This window comes from Notamacropus eugenii, chromosome 5 (assembly GCF_028372415.1).
Source record: "Notamacropus eugenii isolate mMacEug1 chromosome 5, mMacEug1.pri_v2, whole genome shotgun sequence".
Lineage (NCBI taxonomy): Eukaryota > Metazoa > Chordata > Mammalia > Diprotodontia > Macropodidae > Notamacropus > Notamacropus eugenii.
Window position 1 is genome coordinate 7,732,988 of NC_092876.1, and position 26,194 is coordinate 7,759,181.

The window sequence follows — 26,194 nt, forward strand, 5'->3', positions numbered from 1 at the left end:
TGGATATATGACCTAGATATAGAGATTTTTCAAGACAATTAGAAGAATATAGAATATATTACTTATCCAACATATGAATAGATGAACAATTTATGAATAAACAAGAGAGAGGGCAGAATAAGGTATAAAATGAATAATTTTGATTAAATTTAAAAGGTTTTGTACAAATAAAACAAATGTAGCCAAAATAAGAAGGGAAGCAGAAAATTGAGGGAAAAAATTATATTCATTTATCAGATAAAGGTCTCTTTTCTAAAACATATAAAGAATTTTGTCAAATCTATAAGAATACAAGTCATTCCTCACTTGATAAATGGCCAAACATATGAACAGGCAATCTTCCAAAGAAATCAGAATGACTTATAGTCATATGAAAAAATGCTCTAAAACATCATTGATTAGAGAAATGCAAATGAAACCATCTTGAGACATCATTTGAAGCCTATCAGATTGGCTAAAATGATTTAAGGAGAAAGTGATAAATGTCGGAGGAGATGTGAAAAAATGGGGACATTAATTCATTGTTGGACTTGTGAACTGACATTTTGGAGAGCATTCTAGAAATACGCCCACAGGAGTTATTAAACTACCTATACCCTTTGACCCAGGATTACCACTCTACTTGGCCTATGTACAAAGATAAGTAGCACAAAAAGAAAAGAACCTACATATTCTAAAATGTTCATGCAGTTCTCTTTGTAGTGGCAAAGAACTGGAAATTGCAGGGATGCTTATCAATTAGAAAATGACTGAACAAGTTGTGATTGTAATGGAATACTACTGTGCTATAAGAAATGATGAATTCAATGATCTTAGAAAACCTGGAAAGACTTGCATGAAGTAATAAGGAGTGAAATTAGCAAAACCAAGAGAACGTTGTATACAGTAACAGCAATAGTCTTAAGAATGACTTTGAGTGACAAAGTTATTTTGACTATTATAAATACCCCCAATTAACTACAAATGACATATGAAGAAAGATGCTATTTGCATCCAGAGAAAGAACTGATAAATAGAACTATGTTTAGAATAATTTATATATATATATATATATAAAATATGTATATATATATATATATATATATATATATATATATATATATATATATATATATATATATATATATATATATTAATGGGGGGAGGGGGAAGAAAAATAAAGGATGTACCTATACAGGGTCACAGCATTTTAAAGACCAGATATCAGGAACTCAGCCAGTCAGGGTAAACCAAGGAAAAATTAATTCTTTCCAGAGTGAATAAAATCTATAAAATAAAGAGATTTCAATTGAATTCTTACAGGAAATAAGCATGAAGTCTTACTGTATTTTCAAAAAAATCCTTGCAGAAAGCCCAACATTAAATTTTCATTATTATTTTATAAATACTTATGATATTATGCTTCCTATTTTATTTTCATAATTTAAAGTGGAACAAAAGTATATATTTCACAATAATATATTGTAATGAAAGTATTGATTTGAAGTTATGGAGCACAACAATTTTTCCAGGTCTTATTATAGGCACTTAATGTATAAATTAGAATGAGTAATTGATTAAATGACTGGAGGGGGCGGGGTGCTTTACAACACACTTGCTATTGAAAGGAATTCTAAGAACAAAAGATTTTGACAAGCGCTGCTCTGTAGTCATAGTTGTTCACGGCATTTAGCAGCATTGCTACAGTATAAATTATACTACCGGTTTAGCTCAGTTGTTTGTGTATCAGTTCAGACAATTCTTTTCAGACTCCTTTCTCTGAAACCACCCCTTTCATTGTTTCTTAGGGCTTGAAAATCTTGTATCATTAAATATTGTTCAGTCATTTCTCATGATATCGGTACCATAAAAAAAATAGATACTACAAGTTTTTATTGTATCTCTGGGTTCTTCTCTTTTAAATCTGTTTAGTTTATAAGTATTCTAGTGCTTATAACTGGGTCAAAGGACATCCAGTTGAGTGAGTTTGGGGGCAGACTGCCAAATTGTATTACAGAATGACATCCCTTCATTTTAATGCTATGGGAATCTGTTTCAAAGACTTTTTTTATATACAATATGTTGTCAGGTTCTGCTTCCCAATGAATTCTACTACCTCTGTTTTTATAGATGAATTCATCCCATGAACATTTACTTCTAATAGTTAATTACAATTTCTCCATCATCCCCTCTTATTCTCTTTTCCCTTTATTCTACCTCAGTCTTTAAGATAAAGTTGGTGGAGAAGGGGAATAGATCAACCCTATTAATCTATAATTGAAATGGCCATTTTACTTTTTCATTCATGCCCCAGAATTAATTCCAGGAAGACTGACTGTAACACTATCTTAAAAGTCTCCTACCTTTTGAGTCTCTTCTATTTTAAGCATCTTCTATGGTGGAAATTTATTTTCCACCTTAAGCAGCTGGGTGACTCAATGGATAGAGTACTGGACCTAGAGTCGGGAAGACTTAAGTTCACATCCAGGATCAATGGTTGCCTATGTGACACTGGGCAAGTCACAGTAACTCTGTTTGTCTTAGTTTCCTTTTCTGTAAAAATAGGATAAGAATAACCCCTACCTCCCAGAGTTGTTGTAAGGATCAAATGAGATAATATTTGTAAATCGTTTGACACATAGTAAGCACTCTATGCTACCCGATATTAGCATCATTATTTTGATTTTGACTGTTAACTTCACCAACTCTATTCTCCTTTTGTTCACTTATTTCCCTGTTAAACTTCTATTTCGGTACCCAAAAGGCTCTCTTTTGCCTGGATCAGCTAAGGGTGAGATTCACAATCTGTTGCTTCTTCTGAAACCATCTCCACGTCTGTTTACTAGATTGTGAGCTACTTTATAGCACAGATTATCTTTTGTCTTTCTTTGGGTCCTCGGAAACTCTGCATAGTGCCCAGCACACAGGAGAGGCTTAGTAAGAGTATATTTGGGATGTGATAAGGAGCCTGGACAAGAATCAGGGACCAGGAGCCTGCCCAGGAGCCAGGTCAGGGAGGGAAGCATGTGCCTGGTATCCCTACAGTACACTCACCAAGAAGTCATCAGGGAAGAATGTGTGTTTGTCCTTTGTTGCCAAAGTCCATACCATCAGAGAAATAATGACATAACTTGCACTTGACTTTGTTTTAAGTGAGGGAGGGCTGTGCAGGTCACCAGCCTCACTTCTCCAGAGTCATCTGAATCCAGTGACCAGATATTCATCAGGATGACTGAAGATGACCCAGGATGAGGCAATTGGGGTTAAATGACTAGCCCAAGGTCACACAGCTTGTGAGTGACAAGTGTCTGAGGGAAGAATGAGGCCCAATGGAAAAGACATTCAAGCAAAAGTAGGGTGATGAGCAGGGTCCTGGCTCAGACCTACTTGTTTTGCTTTTGGGAGGAAGGGGGGTCTCAGGGCCAAGGGCTCAGGCTTTGAGCTGGTCTGCTCTGGGCATCCCCGCTCTACCCTGCCTCTTAGGTCCTTGGAGCCTTGCATTCTTCCAAGGGCACTCAGGGCCACAGCCTGAGGCCCTACCTGCCTCTGGGACAGATAGCCTGTCCTTTTTCACCTGGAATGCCATGGTCTTCCACCCTGGTGTGGGGAAACTGAGGAGATTCTCCCCAGCCCCTTGCATGATCACCACATGAACTGATATAAGGAATGTAACAAAGTTGATATGCGTAACCAGGAGTGCCACAGGAAGCAACGCATACATATTGGAAGAATTAGCAAACCATGTAGCAGGGATGAAAAGACCCTTATCTTCAGAGTCATAAAACTCCTTAAGGGAGGAGGTGTCTGTGTTCAGGCATCTGACCAGTCCTAGGGCACATTCCTCAAAGCAGAGAACTGGAACTTTGGCCAAGGTTCCTTCTTTGATCTCTCTGCTATAACGGTCCTCTTTTCCCTGAAGCTATGTATATGAAGGGACTGAGTGGGAGAAGGATCTTTGGAGGTCTTTGCTTCAGAGCTGGGGACGCCTGCTTCTGTTGTCCCAGTCAGGACCTTTGCCAACTGCTCCCCACCTCCCCTTTTAGCCTCCCTGGTCACCAATGTGATGAAGCTCAGACTTGACTGGTGATGTATTTCTTCTCTTTTTTCTATTCTATCTTAACTATTATCTATTAAATTGTATGTATACACTTGCTATCTTTCACTTTTTGTATTGTTAAATAAGCTTAGTTGCCTATTAAGCTTGTTTGAATGCATGTCATTGTATCTTAAGATCCAACAAACCTAAAGTGAAAGTACTGCTTAGTTCGGAATCCCTTTTGATTACAACTGGCCTCCTCGCAAGCATCCAAACTCCACCCTGGAACCCAAATCCCACCTCATCAGGCTGATTAACCCCTAAGAGGTGTATCTCCCCTGTTCTCCACCATCCCTACCCCAGTTCTGGGACACGATATATGAGGACTGAATGGCCAGAAAGTATCCAAACGGCTTCACAACCATAAATGGCACATGAAAACATTTTCTAAAACACCAAAAAGAGAAAATCACATTAAAATAATTTTGCATTTTCTCCTCATCCCTTCAAATCAGTGAAAATGGCAAAAATGAAACTATTACTATTTTGTTATTTTTAAGTTTGAAATCCACAAATATGAAATAAAATGAGCACCTTATTTAATTTTCATTTATTTTTTCAATATTTAAATACTATTTTATTTATTCTTTACCATTTAGCAGTTGTCAGCAAATGATTATGACACATGGAGATTTACTGAACAACACTATTTTGCAAATATTCCATGGTTCTCTCACTTAATTCTGGACATTTTTACTATTCGATGCCAGCTCGGCGATGAATCAGATTCTCTCTTAAAATTTTTGCTTTTTGGTGAAAGCAAACTGATTCTCAACGAACTTTATTACACATATCTGGCAGGCCTGGAAAAAGTCAAGGAAGGGGGTAGAAGTAAAAGGTTGAACATATGGCACATGGATTCAAGAGTTGAGATAAAATATATGTTCTTTAGTTAGCAAAGCAGAAAAAAAGAGAATCACAAAAGTCCACACCCATTAGGACAGTAACTGGTCCCCTAAGCTTGAGATCCCATTGGGCTAAGCATATGTATCTGCGTGTCTAAAGTCTAAAGTAGAAGTGAATATTATCAGTCTTATTGGTGCCATTATTTCATGTAAATGAAACAAAAAAGGAGGACTGCACATGAAACAAGTTCTCATGTATTGAGCTGGATTTTCTTTTTGAGCAATTAAAAAATTCAACATGGGATTATAAAGCTTTCCTCATTCCTTCGGGCCTTCCTCCTGTTCTGTTGTGTGTATTTTATCAATCACTTTCTGGAGGAGGGAAGGCAAGGCAACTGGGCTTAAGTGACTTGCCTAAGGTCACTCAGCTAGTAAGTGTCAAGTGTCTGAAGTTAGCTTTGAACTCAGGTCCTCTGGATTCCCTATACCATCTAGATGCCCTCTATTGCATATATATTAAAAAAATCCATTCGTTTTCTCCTTTGATATTTTTGAGGGTAGTGGTTTGACACTGCTATCCTCTCCTATCTGAAATGAAAAAAAAAGAGAATAAAAATAAAATGTGTCACCCAAGCACCTAGTCAAGCAAAATCAATTCCCTCCCTGTCCACTTTACATCTGGTATTCACCCCCTCTCGCTCCAGAGGCAGATAGCACAGCCCTTTCTAAGTCCTTGGGTACAGTGGTCGGTCCTTCCAATAATGAGAGCTGTGACATTGTCAAAGTTGTTGCCTTTGCAACATAGTTACAGTTGTCAGTGAGTGCCCTCGTTCTGCTCACTGCACGCTCCTTTCCTACAAGTCATTCCAGGATTCGCTGAAATTATCTCTTCTATGGCACATTTTTGTCGTTCACCATTGCCTTCCTGTAGGGCGTCATACCCTAGTTTCCTGTTCTTTGTGATAACACAAGAAGTTGTTAGACATATTTTCGTTGGCTTGGGTCCTGTGCTTCTTTCTTTGATTTAAGGGAATATGTCCTCTGGAGGTATCCCCGAGCCAACAGGTCCGCCCAGGTGAGTGACTTTGGGGGCACCAGCCTTCACCTCTAGTTGAGATGCCGGATTTCCCACTGCTCTTCCAACGATGGTCATTTCTTTTCTTCTCTTCTCCTCCGGTTGCATCGATGCAGGAGGGAACGTGATCACTGCTTTAATTGGGGATTTGTCTAGAAGAGACTTGGAACTTTTTTCTTAAGCTCTTTTTAAACTAAAATTTGATTTTTAAATGAACATTGACTCCTCCCCCCACACACACACACCTGCTGGTGATTTGGCACGTTTGAACACTTCAGATCCTTTCTGCCCTCACCTACACAGGTGTCGGTGCTCTCCATCTCCTGGATAGAAACGAGTTTAATCGGTCGCTAATCAAGTAACATTTAATATGCCTCCGCTCTATCTTTTCTCTTCTTATTGGAGTTTCATTTATTTTATTAAAACATTTGAATTTTCTGTAGTTAGAAGGATCTATTTTTCTTAAAAAAAAGATCTATATTTTGGACTATGTAGTCTTCCAATTACAGTTGTAAAAAGTAACTGATTTTTTTGGCTTATTAAAAAAATTTTTTTTTTTAACCAGTGAAAATTCCACCTTGCCCTCCACCCCGCCTCACTTAGAGCCAGAAGGGAAAACGCAGCCCCTGTTTGCAAACCTGTCATGAAGGACCACCCTGCCCGAGGCTCGGCTCCCGGGGAAGCGGTCCTGGGCCCCCTGCCGGGCTCGGGAGGCGGGAGTGGGGAGGGGGAGGAGCCTGGGAGGCGGAGCTCCGGGGGGAGGGGTCACCGGCCGGAAGGGGAAGGGCCTGAGCGTCGGCGGCAGCTCGGTGCTAGTGAGCAGGCCGGGGCTGGAGGGCGGGGCTTGTGGCCGGGAGGCGGCCCCAGGGGCGGGGCTCTGGGGCGGGGCGGGGCCGCCCGGACCTTGAGCCCTGGGAGCCGAGACCCCCGGCCTCCCGGAAGCGGGCCTGCCGTGACGTCACGGAGCGGAGGTGGGTGTCGTCGGGACCCCGGAGCGCGCTCCCCGCCCTGACGGGAAGCCCCCCGGGTGTCTGAGGGGGAGGGGAGGGGGCGCAGTGCCCCCCTCCGAGGGGTCCCACCCTCCGTGCCCCTGCCTCAGCCTGAAGAGGACGGAGGCCCGGCCCCGGCCCCGGCGGGCATGGCCCCTGGACCGCCGAGAGCCCCCCGGCAGGTGAGTGCGGGGCCGCCGCGGCCTGGAAGCCGCTTCTTTAACGTGTGTGTGTGTGTGTGGACGTAAAACCGACGGGAGGGCAGCGCCCCTGCGCGGCCGTGCTCTCCTGTGGGGTGAGCCCTGTGACCTCCCGCGACGTGGGACTGCCTGCCCCAGGGAGCCGGCCCACTCGTGGATCTGCCACAGACCTCCGTCCCTGTCTCTGCCACACGCGGGCACACGCAGGCACGCACACACCACACGGACACGCGCGCGCACACTCCCCCTTCCTCCTTTCTTGTCTCCAAGCTCTCCCGTACCCACTGCAGGGGAAGGACAGCCCCCCACGGCCCCCGCCACCTTCCCCCGCGGGCTTCCCCCGCAGCGCTGCGGTCCGAGCACACCTGCCCCCCCAGCCCCTTGGCTCCGCCTCGGTTCCCAGGTGTGTCTAAGTCTCTCCGTCTGCCGTGTCCTAAGCGCATTCAGAAAGGGTTCGTCACCGTCTGTATTCCAAATGCCTTCTAAGTACTGTTGGATCCTCCTGCCAGAATTTCCAGGGTCCTTGCTGGTCACGGGCAGCCAAGGCCACGCGGTGGTTTTTGTAGCTACCACGGACTGGGACAAAATAGGTCTGGGTGAGATCTACTAGCTCACTTACTGAGGGGAAAGGTAGAGAAACAGGACTTTATTTTAAAAAGAAAAGAGAATTCTTTAAGTGTTAAAAGGCTTTTATCATAACCATGAGAACCAGACTTAAAACAGTTTTCTTCACCAGTTGGCATTTCTTAAGCTACTACTTGGCTTCTTTGACCAGGTTAAGAGAAGAGATCAATGTTCCTCGAATTCTTCCCTGTCCCAGGAATTCTTTGGTGCTGGGGATACTAAAGGATAAGTTCCTTACCTGTGTAAAAGGCAGGCTGTGTCTAGGCATTGAAATAATGGGAAATATTCAGTTGTTTTTCCCCAAAATCTCTTTTGGACCTTCTTTGCAGCAACCCTATTAGGTAGATGCTCTTATTGCATCTATTTCACAGTTAAGGAAACTGAGGCAAAGAGTACTTAAATGAGTTATCTAGGATCTCACGGCTACTAAATTTCTGACGTCAAATTTGAACTTGGATCTTCCTGGCTCCAGATCCAAGATTTTGTCTGCTGAGTCACCAGATTCTTCTAACGGAGGATGTTTGCCCCACTTTCTACACCTGCTCCTACCTCGTTCCCTTCCCCCCCAAAAATAGAAAGTCATGGAAGCATTTTTTAAAATACTCAGAAGGGAAGAGAAGGATGTACAGAAAGAAACACAGACCAGCTGAAGAGCTTTGAAAAGGACATTTAGGGCTCATGGTATGAATAGATATCATGCAATGAAGAATTATGATGACTCAAGAAACCCCAGTGAAAAGGAAAGGTTTGTAAATTCTTAGAAATCTTAAAAAATGGGAAAAGAGTAATAAATACCTTAGTTACTCAGACGTTAAATAATTTAGAAGTAAAGGAAGTTAAGAGAGAACTATGGATTTCAAAAGCATACATCAGATGTGTTAAGGAAGAAATCAAAAGGATGAAAGTGAAAAGACGATATTATCCACAGAATCCAGAAATGTTCTTAAGTAATAGAACCTCTGAAAAAGCAAATCATAGCACTGATGAAAGTGACAGGTAATGAAACAAGAGCCTAGCGTGTAAGAAGGCATTGGCCTAACACGTGTTCTACATGTAGCAGTTTGGAAAAATACATAATCCATCTCATACATCAGGGCATTTTCACATCTGGCCAAGTTCTTGTATTTCATGCATCAGTCTGCTTCTTAACTCGTTATTCTGACTCGCTCTCCAAGGTCCTAGACTTAGCAGTACGTGTAGTTAGTTTCTCATTAACTGACAATGTCTGTCTCATGAATTAGCCCAGTTTCCAACCCCACATGATGAATATTACATTTTTAATAAATGAAGGAACCCTCCTTTCCTTGTTATATTCTTATTTCTATATAACAAAATATGAAAATTAATATATGTCATTGAGAAGTGAAAGCAATCAATCATAAAACAAAGACATAAGATGTTTTTGGCTTTGACAAGTCTTATCCATGGTCATTTCAAGCACTCAATATAACCAAAAATAACTCCTCGCATGATTCATTACAATCTCATACTACTCAGTACTGTCCAAATTGTTATTTCTCTCCCCCTCTCTCTTTCTCTCTTTCTCGCTCTCTCTCTCTCTTTCTGTTTCTCTCTCTCAATGTTTTCATGGAGATAAGACCCTATTTCAGGTTTTTAGGAAATTAGCTACATTATTGCCTTTTCTTTCTCTTTAGTGATCACAGGTAAAGAATGCACAATATTTGCTAGCTTATCACAAACTTCACAAAATTTTCTTAACATATCATTATTTAAGATCTGATGGCAAAGGAATTTCACCTCACCTTCTCTCTTTCTGCTCTACAGATTCTCATGCCTCCCTGATAGAACATAGGTTCTTCCTGATTCCATAGGGAGATGAAGATATTTTTCAACTTTATTCTAACTCCAAATATAAAGGCTTTTCTCAGTATTCCATTGGGCTCTTAATGACTATGGTTTTAAATGTTGACTCTGATACTCATAAGTCAAAGAAATCCCTTCTTTGTGCTTCAGTCTCACCCTGTACATTGATGAGGGTTGGACTGGATGAATTCTGAAGTCTCTTTCAACTCTAAGTCTTGTGAATTTTGATGGCTAGGAGTCACTGACATTCAAGGATGTGGCTGTGCACTTCACCCAGGAGGAGTGGTGCCTTTTGGAACATTCTCAGAAAAAGCTATACAAGGAGGTGATGCTGGAAAACTCCCAGAACCTGCTCTACCTGGGTAAGCACAATGTCCCCTGGGAACTCTGAATCTATCATCAAAGGAATGTCTCCCTTCTCTAGTGTGTAAGGTTTGAGTATTTATCACTTATCAGAAAGGCAGAATTGGTCTCTCCACAGGGCGCTCCTGCTGCCTGGTTTCTCTGATAAAATGTGGCTGCATTTTGTGCTAGGAAGCTGGGCCTTTCCTTTGTTTCTCCTGAAGCTGTCACTTTCCTATTTTAAGTAACTTCAGGTTGCAAACCAAACAAAGGTATAAAATCTCAGACTTAGAAGTAATCTCAGAGCTTATCTCACCTAGCCTCCACCTGGACCTGAATTTTGTCTGCAAAATCTCTAAAACCTATTCATGCAACTTTTCCTTGAAGGAGGGCAGTGAAGGGAACCCCCTGCCCCACAAAGCCACTGACTGTTTCCTCTTTGGGATGCAGCTAGTCCTCAAAATGGCAGGTAGGTGGCTAAGTACTCAGAGTACAAGGCCTCAAGTCAGGAAGGCTCATCTTTGTGAATTCAGTTCTGCCCTCCAACATTCACTTCCTAGCTGTGTGGCCCTGGCCAAGTCACTTTACCCTATTTGCTTTATTAGTTTCCTTGTCTGTAAAATGAGGTGGAGTAGGAAGTGGCCAACCATGCCAGTATCTTTGCCAAGAAAATCCTACATCAAGCCATGAAGAATTGTACATACCTGGACAACAAAATAGTCTTTAAAAAGTTCTTGTTAATGAGCATAAATTTGTAGCTCCTGACTCTCAGACCTGCATTGTATAGCAAGTTTATCTTTGTTCTTACTTCACTTTTTGTTTAAATTTCAGTGCAGATGGTAGGAAAGGAAGAAAATGGGAAAGGAACTTACATAGACCTACTATGTGCCAGGTTCTGTGTTAAGTACTTTATAAATATTATTTCATCAGATCTTCACAATACCCTGTGGGTTTGGTCCTTTTATTGTCCCTATCTTACAGTTGAGGAAACTAGGGCAAAGAGAGGTAAAGTGACTTGGCTAGGGGCACACAGCTCCTACTTGTCTGAGGCTGGATTTGAGCATCCACAGTTCTCACTGCTAAACTACTAGCTGGCTGTAATTTCTAGATAATGGAAGCTATGGAATGTAACCTTTCTTGAAAATAGACAGACAGACAGAATTTTCTAATTCCAGATTGGCTGCATGGACCCCTCCCTGCATGCCCAAGGTCCCAACAGTAAATATCATGCTAACCATCCATGAGTCCTGGGAGAACCATCCTGTCGTTCTTGCTTGCATGTCCCCTTTTCCCTAACGTGGAGAAAGGTACAAGTTTCTCTCCATCCTCATATCTCTTCCTTATTCTCCATGCCAAGGAATTCCAGTTCTCAGAGAAGATTTGATTTCCCATTTCGAGGAAAATGAAGCAACATGGATTCTGAATCAAAAAGGCTCAGCAAACTCCTTTCCTGGTGAGTGAGATGAAAGCACGAATACGGACATTGTTATCACAAGAAGTATCTTTGTTGTTGTTAAGAGAATGCTAGGTTGGGGAAGACCTGACTTGGAGTTCTTGTTTAGATACTTTTTAGCTGTATGATCTTGGGAAAGTCACTGAACCTCTGAGCCTCAGTTTCCCCAACTGTGTAATTAGGAGGTTGTACACAGTGGCCTTTCATTTCCCTTCTAGTGACAAATCTATGATCCTATAAGATCCTTGTTTACAACTATGGAGCATGGAAGTCTCCGGAATGCATTCCCAAAGGGCCGAGGCTATCCTGTCTGAGCTCTTTCCTAGACCTTCTGGTCAGCAGGCATTTGTTAAGTACCTACTATGTGCCAGACACTATGCTAGGTGCCAGAGACAGAAAGAAAGTCAAGGAACAACTTCTGCTCTCAGGCCTCCCACAATCTAGACAACGGGCAACCAGTTACATGAAGACTTGGCTATATCCAGGGTACGTTAGAACTAATCAAGACGGGGAGGGGGGCTAGGCTGTACAGAGTTCAGCCTAGGGTCAGAAAGACTAATCTTCCTGACGGTAAATCTGGCCTCAGACACTTACTAGCTATGTGACCCTGGGTAAGTCACTTAACTGTTTTCCTTAGTTTCCTCATCTGTACAATGAACTGGAGAAGGAAATGGCAAACCACTCCAGTATCTGCCAAGAAAACTCAAAATGGGAAGCGTTGGGTATGACTGAAAGACAAATCAAGAGAGTGAAGGCAGGAAAATTAAGGAGGACTGGGAAAGGCTTATTGTAGATGGTGGTGCACATGCACAGGGGGGTCTGCTACCACGGGTTCTTTGATCCGCTTCTCTAAAAGGACAGGCAACTTTTGAGGGGTTAACAATCACTTTACTCAAGCACAGGTGTCAGAGAAAATCAAAATTTCAGAGAAATCAAAAATCAACAGACAACGCTTCCAAACTGCCTGACCACCTACATCTGGCTTTCCAAAGCTGGGGGCTGCTTAGCTGCTTCCCAGACTCTCATCTGGCACTCAAACCTTCTTCCAAAAATGAAGCCCCAAAGTAAAACCTCACCCTCAGAGTATTCATAAACCTTTCAGAACCAGAGGGCATGACCCTCTGACCCAGTGCCTCAATAGGAAAACTAAGCCACTTGGAACCCTCCCACAATGGGCAGGCCCATCAATGGGTGGGGAAAATCATCCTTAATCACATTATTCTGAGCCATTATACTTGGTATAAACAAAAACAGCGAAAGATCCTACTTTGCTTGCCCTCACAGATCAGGTTTCAGATAATAGTTAAGGGAAGCCAGGGAAAACACATTGAGTCAGGAGATGGATCCTGTTTAAGGAACAGAAAGGGAGCCTGTACAGCTGGAGAAGTACTAAGGTGAAAGAAAACTGGAAAGGAAGAGGAGGGGAAATGGTGAAGGCATTTAGCCACCAGATAACTTTGTATTTGATCCTGGGGGTAGGACCTGCTAGAATTTATTGAGTAGGTAGTGACATGGTCAAAAGTGTGCTTTATTTAGGAAAGTGGATTTGATGCTACAGGAAAGATTGAGTGAACTGGAGAGAGAATTGAGGCAGTGAGACCAACCAGCAAGCTCTTGCAAGACCAAAGATGTGAGGTTATATAAGCCTGACCTAGGAAGATGGCAGTGAATATGGGAGAAACAGTCCAGTAGTAGAATCTAGGACTTTTCAAAAGATTGAAATGGGTATTGTGAGTATGTGACACATGATGAAGAATAGATGACATCTAGGTGATGAGCTTGGATGACTCACATGGTGGTTCCCTGTATACCAGTGGAAAATAAGAGCAAGGGAGGGTTGGCCAAAATATAAGGAGTTTACTTTTAAACACGACAGGAGGAAAGCCAAGAGAGAGTAGTCTCTAAAACCTAGAGAGAAGAGAGGATCCAGGGAAAGGAGTTGATTGACAGTGTAGGCGGTGACTGAGAAGCTCAGAAGTATGAGGATCGAGAGAATGCCATTGAATTTGGCCATTTGGATGTGACTTGTAACTTTGCAGAAAACTGTTTTAGTTGAACAAGGAAGTTGGAGGCCAAACTGCAGAGCGTTTCCAAGAAAAAGTGAAAAGAAAGGAGTTGAAGACACCAATGATAGATTGATCTATATTGGTCTAGGTGGGTCATCATCCTTTGTTCTCAGAAATGACATCATTATGTTGGGGTCAGAGCACAGTGTTTCTGACTGTGACTGATGAGGGCAACATGAGCTCAGAAGGCTCTACCACTGGTCGGGCATTTGGAGTGGAAATGCCTTTAAATCTGTGCATCTCACATTTCTTTTGGATGACTGCGTTTCTGCTCTGCTCATAGAGCCCAGTGCCTTTTTGGAAGTGGGAACATGATACTGGCAGTTCTGTACCAGTGTCTCCCATGTTTCACAATCAATACCAGAGCTCTTCAAAGAGACATTGAGAGTGTCCTTGTATCATTTCTGACCTCCATTTGAATGTTTCCCTTGCGTGAGGTCCCTGTAAGTTAGTCTTAGGCAAAGGTACTTTTGACATTCAAACAACATGACCAGGCCATTGGAGTTGCTTTCTCCAGTAGAGTTTAAATGCTTGGCAGTTCAGCTTGAGAATGGACGTTAGCATCTGGTACCTTATCCTGCCAGGTGAGCTTCAGAATCTTCAGTTCAAATGGAAGCAGTTCAGTTTCTTGGCTTGGCACTGTTAGACTGTCCAGGTTTCACAGACATACAGCAATGAGGTCAGGACAGTGGCTCTGTAGACCTCCAGGGTGGTAGGCAGTCTAATACTTCTCTTCCACACTTTCCTTTGAAGCCTCCCAAACACTGAGCTAGCTCTGGCAATGTGTGTGTCAACCTCATCATCTATATGTGCCTCCCTGGAAAGTATTAATGCAAGTTAAGTAACCTTAAACACAGCATTTAAAATATCTGCTTTTGCTGTAATGAATGGTTCCACATATGTATGGTGTGGTGCTGGCTGGTGGAGAACCCTTTTTTTGGTGTTAATACATTAGGCCAAAATTTGTACAAGTGGCAGAGAATCAATCCATACTTTATGGCATCTCAGCCTCAGAGGCTGCACTGGGTACACAAACACCATGGCCTAACTCTCCCTCCACTTTAGCCTTGGCTTGTAGCCTTTTCAAGTTAAATGATTTACCATCAGTGCAATAGCTGCCCTGGATGCCACTTTCATCCCTGTTAAAAGCATCCAACAACATAGCAGAAAACATTCTGCTCAAAGTATGGGAACAAGCACACCGCCTACTTTCATTGCACTGGTGATTGAGAAAGCACAAGGGCATCGTCCATTATCCAGAACCCAGCAAGCATACTGCTATAAAGCTGACTTGCAATACTGATGAACTTCTCCAGGCAGCCAAATTTTGCTGTAATTCTCCACAAGTCATCATGACTGACAGGTTCAAAGTCCTTAGTTAAATGGACAAACATTGTGCACAGACCTCTGTTCTGCTCCTGGCATTTCTTCTGGAGTTCTCAGGCAGCAAACACCACGTTAACTATTCCTTGGCCCTTTCTGAAGCCACACGGGCTCTCAGGTAGATGATTGTCTTCCAGGTGGAGGATGAGCCTGTTAAGGAAGACTCTGGCAAGAATCTTGCCAGCAGTGACTTAAGAGTCACCGTGATTGTCACAGGACAGGCTATTTCTCTTTCCTTCATAGAGATGGAAAATGGAGACATCCTTGAACTCCTGGAGGAGAAGTTCCCCTAGCCATATAATTCAAAACATTTCTATCACCTTGTGTATGAGTGGTGGACTCCCTGCCTTGTAAATCTCAGCTGGAACAGAATCAGCACCAGGTGCTTTGCCATGTGAGAGGAGCATAACAGCATTCAAAATCTCCTTCAATTGGAAAGTTATCTAGAGAGGGATTGATTTCAAGCTGAGGCGAATGATCAGTGGCTTCAGCTTTGATTGGTTGATGATGGTCTATTGAGAACACTGTGGAAGTATTCAGCCCATCTCTCCAGGATCATGTTCTTAACACTAATCCATGTGGCTCCATCAGCACTGCATAGTGGAGATGCACCCACAAATAGCATGGCATCACAAAAGTACTTTGGATTGTTACTATCAACATAAAATTGAATTCAGCTGCCTCCTTACTAAATCAGAAATCCTGCATCTCTCCGAGTGTCGCTTGTACTTTACTTTTTTAAAAACCATGTGTCATTTTATTGATCTTGTTTAAACCACAGATCATTTATTTTATTTTTTTATATCTTTTCCCCCAAGTACGTGTTAAAATAATTTTAAACATTTTCTTCAAAGTTTTGAGTTTGAAATTCTCTCCCTTCCTTCTCTCCCTGCTCCTGAGATGGTAAGTAATTCCATATAGTTCATCATGTTGCACTTTACTTTTGATGAAGTTAAATGCCGCTTCCTTAGAGATGGATGAACTATCCTGCTGGTAAACCCTGTGGTGTTCTCATTTTTCATTTAGCAGCTTCTGAATTTTTGTTATTTTTATTGAATCAGTTTTGATGTTTGTGAGTATTCTGGGCCAGATGAGTAAATGTGGTTCTGTACACCAAATCCCTGAAAGCTGCTCACTCCTTTTCTGTTCCACTGTTGCATACCATGTGTTGGCTCAGCTTTCCCTCCAAGTTAGTAAGGAACTGTTCCCACTCAGAGAAATACTCTGATCTGTTGACATTAAGTATTTAGGTAGTTGTCTTACCTTGGGGCTTCTGCTTTTGCTGGATGGGAATGTTTAGCTTGGAAAGGATAAATCTAGAGTCATTCCAGCACTCTGAGCCACACATCACCTTTGTCACTCTCACCTTCTGTCTGTCTGTTCTTCCAATGACATAGTCTGTCAAATGCCAATGCTTGCTGCGAGGGCGCATCCACAAAGTTTGACTGCATTTAGGTAAACAGAAGATGCTGGTGATGAGGTTGTGAGATTCACAAGTCTTCAGTAGTAAGCGATCACTGCTGTTGCTTTTTCCAACTCCGTTCTTCCCAAGGACTTCCTGCCACTTCTGACAGTTACTACTCATGTTAAAGCCACCCAGAATTATAAGCTCATCTTCTTCTGACCCACTGATGATGAGGGTCTCCAGATGTCCATAAATTTTTTCCTTGACCTCATCAGTGTTCATGATGGGAGCACAAACACTGATGATAGTGGTGTGGCACTTTCCCGCAAGGGGCAGCTGCATTGTTGTGAGCCTGTTACTCACTTCTTTTGGTAGGCATACAAGCTTGTTGACTAGATTAGTTTTTATTGCAAAACCTATGCCAGTTTCATCTCTAGGTATTTATCACTGAAAGGGAAGGAAGATAGGACAGTGTTTAGTGGAGATAAATGGAGCAAGTAAGGCTTTTTTGAGTATCCAGGAGACCTCTTTATTTGTGGGGGTAGAATAGGAGCCAATAGATAAGGGAGATATTGAAGATTAGTGGAAAAAATGAGAATCAAAGATAAGGGAATACTCTGAGCAGAAGACTCAATTCAATAGCACAAGACAATATTAAATAGCACCTACTATGTGCCAGGCATTGTGTGCCAAGTGCTAGGGACACAATCAAAAGAAAGACAGTCACTTTCCCTAAGGAACTTATAGTCTAAAAGAGAAATATGCAAAAGAAGCCAATAAAGAACAGTGGAGGATTTGGAGGTGAAGGAAACCTGGGAGTACCTGGTTTGGGGGGGAGGGGGTAAGCATGTTATTCTGCAGAGTTGAAACCAGGTTTATTTTCAGATGGCAAATGGAGTGAGCCTGAAAGTCCAGTTTATGCCCTCTAAGGATTTGCCAGAAGTTTCAGAGCCCACCCTCTAGCCCTCTAATTGGAGGGTAGAGGAGGCTGAAGGATATGGCATCAGTCAAGGCTTTAGTAAGCAGCTAGATGAAGAGATTATAATTGATGAACTTAATCTGAAAGGGTTTAAATGGGATGGACTGGGATTATATGAGCAAGTAAAGGTGTTTGCCTTGGCAAGCAGAAAGGCCACCTTTTCATGGTAGGCTAGGGCAAAGGCACAAAAGAAGGAGAGCTTTTCACAAAAGTCTGATTTTTCAGTGAATTATGAGACCAAGTTCTCAGCTGAGAGGTTGGAGGGGAGTAAACCAGATAGGAAGTTTTGGGAAGCAATGCAAAGATGTGGAAAATCTATTATGGTGAATGGAAAAGTGAGTCAGGAGAGATGTAGGATTACCTGCCACAGTGAGAAACCAGTGGAACTTATCCATGATTTTCTTTTGTCTCCATTCCACAGCATGTGAGGAGGAATGAAGGCTGCTCCTTAGTTGGAAGTAGTTATCCTAGCCTGAGACTTGCATAAGTCATCAACCTAAGGCCTTTCCTGATCTCTATGGCCCAATCTTTGTCTCTATTTTCAGAAAAAACTTGGCAATATTCATCGAAGTTCCTCTTTAAGGTTAGGGAGATTAAGAGAGCCTCACAGACAGCCCATAGTACCAAGTCATCCAGGAACTAGAAACCACTGTGCTCTCCCATATTTGATCTGGACAGGTACCATCTGAGCTTGTGCCAGACAACTCCTTGTAGGTAATAGGATGCAAGAAATAGGGCTGAGGCCAGAGCCTGCAAGTAAGGACTAAGCAAGAAATCAGAATCCAGGGAAACATGGGAAAGGCTGGGTCCTGGTGTCAGCCCTGGATCTAGTAAGTCAGTAAACCTTGAGTAATCACCTGCTTTGTGTTAGGCATTGTGCTAAGCTCTGGGGATACACGGAAAGGCAAAAGACAGTCGCTGCTGTCAAGGGGCTCACATTTTAGCATACAAACATAGAAGTGGTTGTGGTTGAGAAGACGCAACAGATCATCAACCTCACTCTTCTCTGATCTTGGCAAAGGAGCGTGTTTTGCTGTGGAAATACATTTAAGTTCAATAGCAAAATGTGTATAGAACTGATGGCAAGGTGTAAGTGAGGAGTGAGGATTGTGCCATTTCAATTGTACATGATTAATGTTTATCCCATTCCCTTTACCCATCTATTTTTAGTTTCTACCAAATGAGGCAAGGGCAAAGAGAAGAGGATATGATAGGGAAAACATAATTAAATGTGCATGTCATGAATTCACTCATAATAATGGAGGAGGTTAGGAGAATGCATTAGGAAGCCGAACATTGTGTATAAGACAACATTGCGCATAAGAAACATTCTTGCAACAAAGATTCACACAACATTAAAATGAAGTGATGCCATTCTGTAATAAAGTTTGGAACTCTGTCCCCAGTTTCACAAACCTGGATGTCCTTTGACCCAGTGATAACCACTAGTGGACCTATCAATTAAAGGAATTAAGGAAAGAGGAAAAAGACCCATAGACACAACACAGCATTATAGCTGAAATTTCTTTCTTGTTGCAAAGAACTTGAAACAAAGATGGTGTCCATATATCAGGAAATGACTGAATAAATGCTCTAAGAATATAAGATTGATGAACTTTAAGAAATGGCAAAAGGCACATTTTCAGAGAAATTGGGGAAGAGTTGTCTGAACAGAGAAAAAGATAAGTAAATAGAAACAATCGAATAATTTATGCTGTAGCTGCACTGATCAATGCAGCAAACAACTAGGACTCCTAAGCAGTGGTTCCCAAAATCTTTTGCTCTTAGACTCTTTCAGCAGTAACAACATGTACGTTCTGCACCTTTCCAGTCCTTTAAACTACTACTCACATTCATAATCATTAATGCGTTTAATTCCTACAATAATGATCTGGTCCACTTTTGTCATACTTTTGTTGCATATATTACTATAAAGTGATATTTATTCTACCTAAATCATGAAAACAAATGTATATTATGATATATTCGTATAACAATTATGAAAATTTTGTGTGAGGCTTTCTTCAGGAATAACTTTTAAAAACACAGCAAGACTTCCTGCTTATTATCTGCAAGACTTCAATTTAAAATTTTTTATTTTATAGATTTTATTGAATATGATTAGAATTTTTTTAATCAAAAAAGTTATAACTTGGTGTTAAATATAATACATGAAATTCATTTCAAAGTTGGATTTTTTTTTTTATTAAACTTTTAACATTTATTTTCACACAATTTTGGGTTACAAATTTTCTCCCCTTTTTTCCCCTCCCCCCCCCAGACCCAAGCTTTCTAATTGCCCCTGTGACCTATCTGCTCTCTCCTCTATCCTCCCTCCCTGCCCTTGTCTCCGTCTTCTCTTTTGTCCTGTAGGGCCGGATAGCTTTCTTGACCCCTTAACCTGTATTTCTTGTTACCCAGTGGTAAGAACATTACATTTGGTCCTAACACTTTGAGTTCCGACTTCTTTAGCTCCCTCCCTCTCTACCCTTTCCCCTTGGAAGACAGGCAGTTCAATATAGGCCATATCTGTTTAGTTTTGCAAATGATTTCCATACTAGTTGTGTTGTATAGGCCTAACTACATTTCCCTCCGTCCTGTCCTGTCCCCCATTACTTCTATTTTCTTATGGTCCTTTCCCTCCCCATGAGTGTCGACCTCGTATTGCATTCTCCTCCCCATGCCCTCCCCTCTATCCTCCCCCCCATCCTGCTTGTGCCCCTGTTCCCCACTCTCCTGTATTATGAGATAGGTTTTCCTATCAAAATGAGTGTGCATTATATTCTTTCCTTTAGTGGAATGTGATGAGAGTAGACCTCGTGTTTTTCTCTTGCCTCCCCTCTTTATCCCACCACTAATAAGTCTTTTGCTTGCCTCTTTTATGAGAGATAATTTGCCCCATATAACTTCTCCCTTTCTCCTCCCAATATTTCCCTCTCACTGCTTGATTTCGTTTTGTTTTTTTTTTTTTAGTATATGATCCCATCCTCTTCAATTCACTCTGTGCACTCTGTCTCTATGTATGTGTACGTGTGTGCATGTGTGTGTGTGTGTACTCCCACCCAGTGCCCAGATACTGAAATGTTTCAAGAGTTATAAATATTGTCTTTCCATGTAGGAATGTAAACAGTTCAACTTTAGTAAGTCCCTTATGATTTCTCTTTGCTGTTCGCAAAGTTGGATTATTTTTATTTGAAGCAAAGTTTGCAGCATTTGACTCCATAGCCAACAAACTTAATCTTCACAGTGGCTCTGCATCTAGTTAATATAACAATAACAAAAACGATATAATAAATAGCATTGATGTAGGACCTCCTATGTGCCAGACATTGGGCTAAGCACTTTAGAGATGCTATCTCATTGGATCCTCACCACAGTGCTGTGAGACAGGCTTTCTGATTATCTGTGTCATACAACTGAGGAAACAGAGGCAAGAAGATGCTAAGTGACTTGCTTAGGGTCACAGTGTATCTGAAGTGGGATCTGAACTCTGGTCTTCCTGACTAGGCCCAGCTCTCTGTCCTGTAGGAATGTTGGTTCATAACCACAATATAAAACAATATTTGTAAGGAAAGAAATCTTCATATGTAAGTTTCTTCTTTCTACCAGTGGCACATGGTCTATATCCTCACAGAGACTCTACAGAAGGACTAACCTGTGGTGCCAACCAGATCCTTTGAAAATCTGCTTAGTAGAACAATACTAACCTTAGCAGAAGATAAGTTCAAATTTTAAAATAGCCTTAATATTACAATAAAAAGCAATACAAGGTGTTTTTGCAGAATAATTGTGGTAGTCCCTGACGATTTCAACATGTCCTATAATGTCCATGCCCAGTGAGCCTGTTTTTCAAAGAACCTTTCATTTGCAGTATGTAACACAAAGACTTGTAACATTTTTATCTTATTGGGGATCCCCATTGATCCCCAATGGAATGCAATTACAAGGTAACCCTTGAATGAGGGAACTGTTCTGGGACAGAGTGTTCGGAAAGCAAATGTGGGCGTCTGCATACCTGTGACCATCCACTGGGAACTGATTTGCATATGAATATCTAACCTTTTTGACAATTTAAAAACAATTTGATTAAAGGTTGAGGGACAAAATGTTTTTTATTTAGTCAGAAGGAGTCAAGAGTTGAATGTAATCATTGCCATGAACACTAAAATCTTTGTATGCCTGATGTATGTATGTATGATGGTTTGGAATCACCAAATAAAGAACCTATTAGGTTGGAAACAAGTACATCCTTATTGTCCAAAAGCAAAACATATATTTGTAAAAAAAATTTTGTAATTATTTATTGTTTAGGGGGTCCCAAATCCTTTAGAATTTCCAATGTGATTATGAACCACTAAACAGGAAGTCCTGCTAGAGGACAAATAGTGAATCATGCTGTCCACTTCCTGAAAGAAAGATGATGGTCTGAAGATACAGAATGATAGATAATATTTTTGAATGTGAGAAATGAATAGATTACTTTTATTGAGTTTCTCAGGGCTCTAGTTTTTCTTTTTTATTTGGGGAACACAGACATTCAAAGATAAAATTTTTAAAAATTAGTAATAGCTATCCTTTACAAAGTCATGTGTAATAACAATCTTGTGCCTCCAATGAATTAAAAAAAATTAGAATTGGCAGTTAAAAAGGATTATTAGAGAAATTTCATTATGCTCAAAGCTATGGTAGATAATGAAATAGTATCAGTTTTTAGTATATATGTAGCAAATGACATATCTATGGATCTTAATAGTACATAAGAAAAGTTGAACATAACGTTGAAAATTAATATATGACAGATGAAAGGCATACACCTATTTCTCAGCTCAACACTGGAAATTTACAAAGGATGACCAAGTGATAGTTCATCCAAACTGTCAATATAGAAAAGCAGAAAATTTACCTGAGTGCAACAAATTAAAAAGTAACAAAGCATTTGAATGAAGGACTCAAAGTGAAATGGAGAAAGGCCATTTAGTGCTAGAGAAAGCACATTTGGTCTCAGAGTTTGTCTTACCTACAGGGATATTTGTCATGTGACTTTGCTATCCTGAGCTCATGATTAGAGTTGTAAGTATAATGAAAATCTCACCTTGCTTGTGTCACAGGTTTGTTGTGAGCATCTAATGTTATTGTTTATGAAGTTCTTAAATTAAAAAATATCCTGCAAGTGTGAGCTAATATAATTTTCAATTGATTGACTCTGCCTATTAAGTTTGAAAATGTTTCTTGTTGACTGGGAAGGTAGCATATAAGTCAGTTTACTTCCGATTTTGGGAAGATAATTTAGTGTGTGTAATTACTATGAGAAATGGATATTTCTCTCTTATCTTTAATAAGTAATTATTGTATTAGGATCAAGGTTTTTCCCCTTTTCTATTTCCTCATCAAGAAATCAACCAGTGTAGGAAATCTCTCTTAAAGATTTACCTAGGTCAAGATCTAATCTAACAGTAAAAGAAATTCGCAGTTTTGGCTAACTGGTGTATTCCTGCTCATTGTGTTTGCTTAGGCCCTGGGAAATTGTAAAGACAGGTGATATGGAAATTGATGTCTCTTTGACCAACATTTGAGTGACCTAAGGCATTCAGGATAGCCCACTTTCCATTAGATTAACCAATCAAAGGTGATTAGGAACACCTCCTCTTTGAAGGGCATATAAACTATGACCCCATCACAGTTAGGGGTCTTTGGTCTAATAGAAATGGCTAAATGACCATTCTTTTATTAATAATATTAGCCTTATTAATAAAATTATTCAGAAATTACTCAGAAATTCTGTCTCTTGAACCTTTTTAACCATTACACTATGTTTGTTTCCTTTAGATGCAGAGACCAGGTTTGACATGAAAGAGACAAATGCAAAACTGAACATCTCTGTGGAAGAATCTTATCACCAAAGATTCATGAGTGACTTTGATTTGAGGGAAATTTGTCACTCTGGTATCAAGATAGAGAAAAATCAAAATGGCAATTGTGAATTTGATAAAAATGTGAAGGGTTTCAGACAACATTCAGTCCCAATTCAGTGTAAGAAAATGACTTCAGAGAATGGCTATTTTCAGTATAGTGAAAATAAGGAATGCTTAACTCAAAAGGTTGGGCTTATTCAGTCTTATGTGAAGCCTCCCCAAGTGCAAATGTATCAAGATTTTCAACGGGAAATGACCTTGGACCTCATTAGACATCAGAAAAGTTATGCTAGAGAAATGCTTTATATATTTAATGAAAGTGAGAAGGCCTTTAGCCAGAACTCAAAGTTCATTGACCGTCATAAAAGTCACACTGCAGCAAAACTTTATAAATGTAATCAGTGTGGAAAGGCATTCACACAGAATTCCAAACTGACTCAACATCAGAGAATCCACACTGGAGAGAAACCTTATGAATGTAATAAATGTGGAAAGGCTTTCCGAGAAAACTGCAGTCTTGCTATACATCAGAGAATCCACACTGGAGAGAAACCTTATAAATGTAATCAATGTGGGAAAACTTTCACACAGTATGCTAGTCTTTTTAAACATCAGAGAATCCACACTGGAGAGAAACCTTATAAATGTAATCAATGTGGAAAAGCTTTCCGAGAAAACTCCAATCTTGTTGTACATCAGAGAATACACACTGGAGAGAAAATTTATGAATGTAATCAATGTGGAAAGACTTTCACTAAAAAGTCTACTCTTGCTAACCATCTGAGAATCCACACTGGAGAGAAACCTTATAAATGTAATCAGTGTGGAAAGGCTTTAGCAGATAAACCCCATCTTGCCAACCATCTGAGAATTCATACTGGAGAGAAACCCTACAAATGTAATCAGTGTGGAAAGGCTTTCCGACACAACTCCAGCCTTGCTGTACATCACAGAATTCACACTGGAGAGAAACCGTATGAATGTAATCAGTGTGGAAAGACTTTCACTCAGAAGGCCCATCTTTTGACACATCAGAGAATCCACACTGGAGAGAAACCTTATGAATGTAATCATTGTGTAAAGACATTTAGAACAAGATCCAGTATAAATGAACATCAGAGAATTCACACTGGAGAGAAACCTTATAAATGCACTCAATGTGGAAAGACTTTTAGACAGAGCTCTAGTCTTTATCTTCATCAGAGAATCCACATGGGAGAGAAAACTTAAGATTGTAATCAATGTGGAACAGCCTACCTACATAGGGTCCAATTTGCTAACCATCTGATAATCCATCCTAGAGAAAAACCTGAAGAACGTTATCAAAGTGGAAAGGTTTTCTGACAACTCCAGTCTTGTGGTGTATCAGAGAAGTCACACTAGATAAAAACCTTGTAAATGTAATCAATATGGAAAGATTTTCAGATCGAGGGTCTCTCTTGCTGAACATCATAAATTCCACACTAGAGTAAACTCTTAAGAATATGATCAATGTGAAAAAGTCTTCAAGTAACAGCCATCCCTTATTTCCCATCAGAAAACTTTTAGATAGAAATTTTATCACTGTGAGGAATGAGGAAAGGCTTTCAAATGGAGTAGAGAGCTTGTTGAACATCAGAAAATTCATTCTGGAGAGATGCCCTATATGAAATCATTGGGGGAAAGCCTTCACCCAGAGAAGTTACTGTTACTTTACATCAGAGGATTCATAGTGGAGAAAAGCCTTATGAATTTCCTCAATAGAGACATGATTTTCTTTGGAAGAGATAGATGACTAGACATCAGAATATTCATAAGGGAAAGCTTATAAAAGCAATGCCTTTTTTCAATGTCAGGGTCTTTATGTGGAACTCATACTTGATTATATATTGGAGAAATCATGGTGAAGATAAAACTTAATGATCCAAGGTAACGAGAGAAGGCCTCTTGCTGCAGTTTCGACTTTGCTGTATATTCCGTATTTCATACTGTTGACAAAGTCCTATAAATGAATTTTTTCTTTGAAATCCTAATGTTTGTCATTATTCTTTAATAAGACTCCATAGCATCCATATGCCACAATTTCTTTATCTGTTTACTAATTAATATTCACTTTGTTTCCTGTTCTTTTGGTGACACCAAGGGTCTTGGTATAAATATTTTTGTATCTTTTGGACATTTATTTCTATAAAGATTTCTTTAATCAATAAGTTGGCACAGTGGATAGGTTGCTATGTCCGAAGCCACAAGACATTAGCTCAAATTCATTTTCTAATACTTACTAATTATGTGACCTTGGCCAAGTCACTTAATCTATTCCTGCCTGATTTTCCCCATGTATAGGGGAATAATAATAGCAACTACCTCCTAGTGTTGATATGAGATGATATTTGTAAAAAAAAAAAAAAAAAAAAGCTTTGCAAGTATTAAATTACAAGAGACAAGCTAGTTATTATTTATTTCATGGGCTATAAGTCTTGTAGAAGAGTTAGTATACCAAAGTGGACAGTTTGTCACTTTTCATTCAAATTCATATTTAGCACAGGGTAGAAGAAAACACTGTAACAGAGGGCACTGACTTTAGAATCAGAAAAATGGATTCAAATCCTGCTCAAATGTTCTCTAGCCCTATTTCTGTGGAACAACTTGAAAACAAGTTTGAGAAATTGAATAAATAAGTTACATAATACACAAAAATATTGAACATAATAACCCTGGGTTCAATAAATTTAAAGACCCCAACTATGGGGCAAGAATTTACTAATCACTGCAAAATGCTTGAAAAATTGGAAATCAATCTGGCAGAAACTAGGTATAGATTAACATCTCACACTATACCAAGGTTAGCTTCAAAGGTTACATGACTCATATATAAAAGGTCCCTTCAAACATAATGCAAGAACCATGAAGATACACACAGTTTTGGATAGCAGAAAGGATCAGAGAAAATGGGCAATTTTCATTACATTCAAATCAATCTAAAATGTAAACAGAGTTACTAGATGGGTAAAAAACCTTTGCAGAAAGTCTTTTTAATAAAGGC

General features: G+C 40.3%; 1 protein-coding gene across 5 annotated transcripts; it reads left to right on the top strand.

Annotated features, from left to right (window-relative positions):
- The first annotated feature begins 6,872 nt into the window (after window positions 1-6,872).
- On the top strand, window positions 6,873-25,178 carry LOC140508248 (uncharacterized). Of its 5 annotated transcripts, none has more exons than XM_072616051.1 (4): window positions 6,873-7,166; window positions 9,594-9,994; window positions 11,332-11,427; window positions 23,087-25,178. In XM_072616051.1, exons 2-4 carry the CDS (start codon window positions 9,961-9,963, stop codon window positions 24,400-24,402), a joined length of 1,446 nt encoding a protein of 481 aa, XP_072472152.1. In that variant the 5' UTR covers window positions 6,873-7,166; window positions 9,594-9,960; the 3' UTR covers window positions 24,403-25,178. The 5 variants fall into 5 exon arrangements, with proteins under 5 accessions (XP_072472152.1, XP_072472150.1, XP_072472155.1 ...); XM_072616049.1 differs by having other exon boundaries at window positions 9,868-9,994; XM_072616052.1 differs by having other exon boundaries at window positions 6,893-6,966; window positions 9,868-9,994.
- Window positions 25,179-26,194: the final 1,016 nt, after the last annotated feature.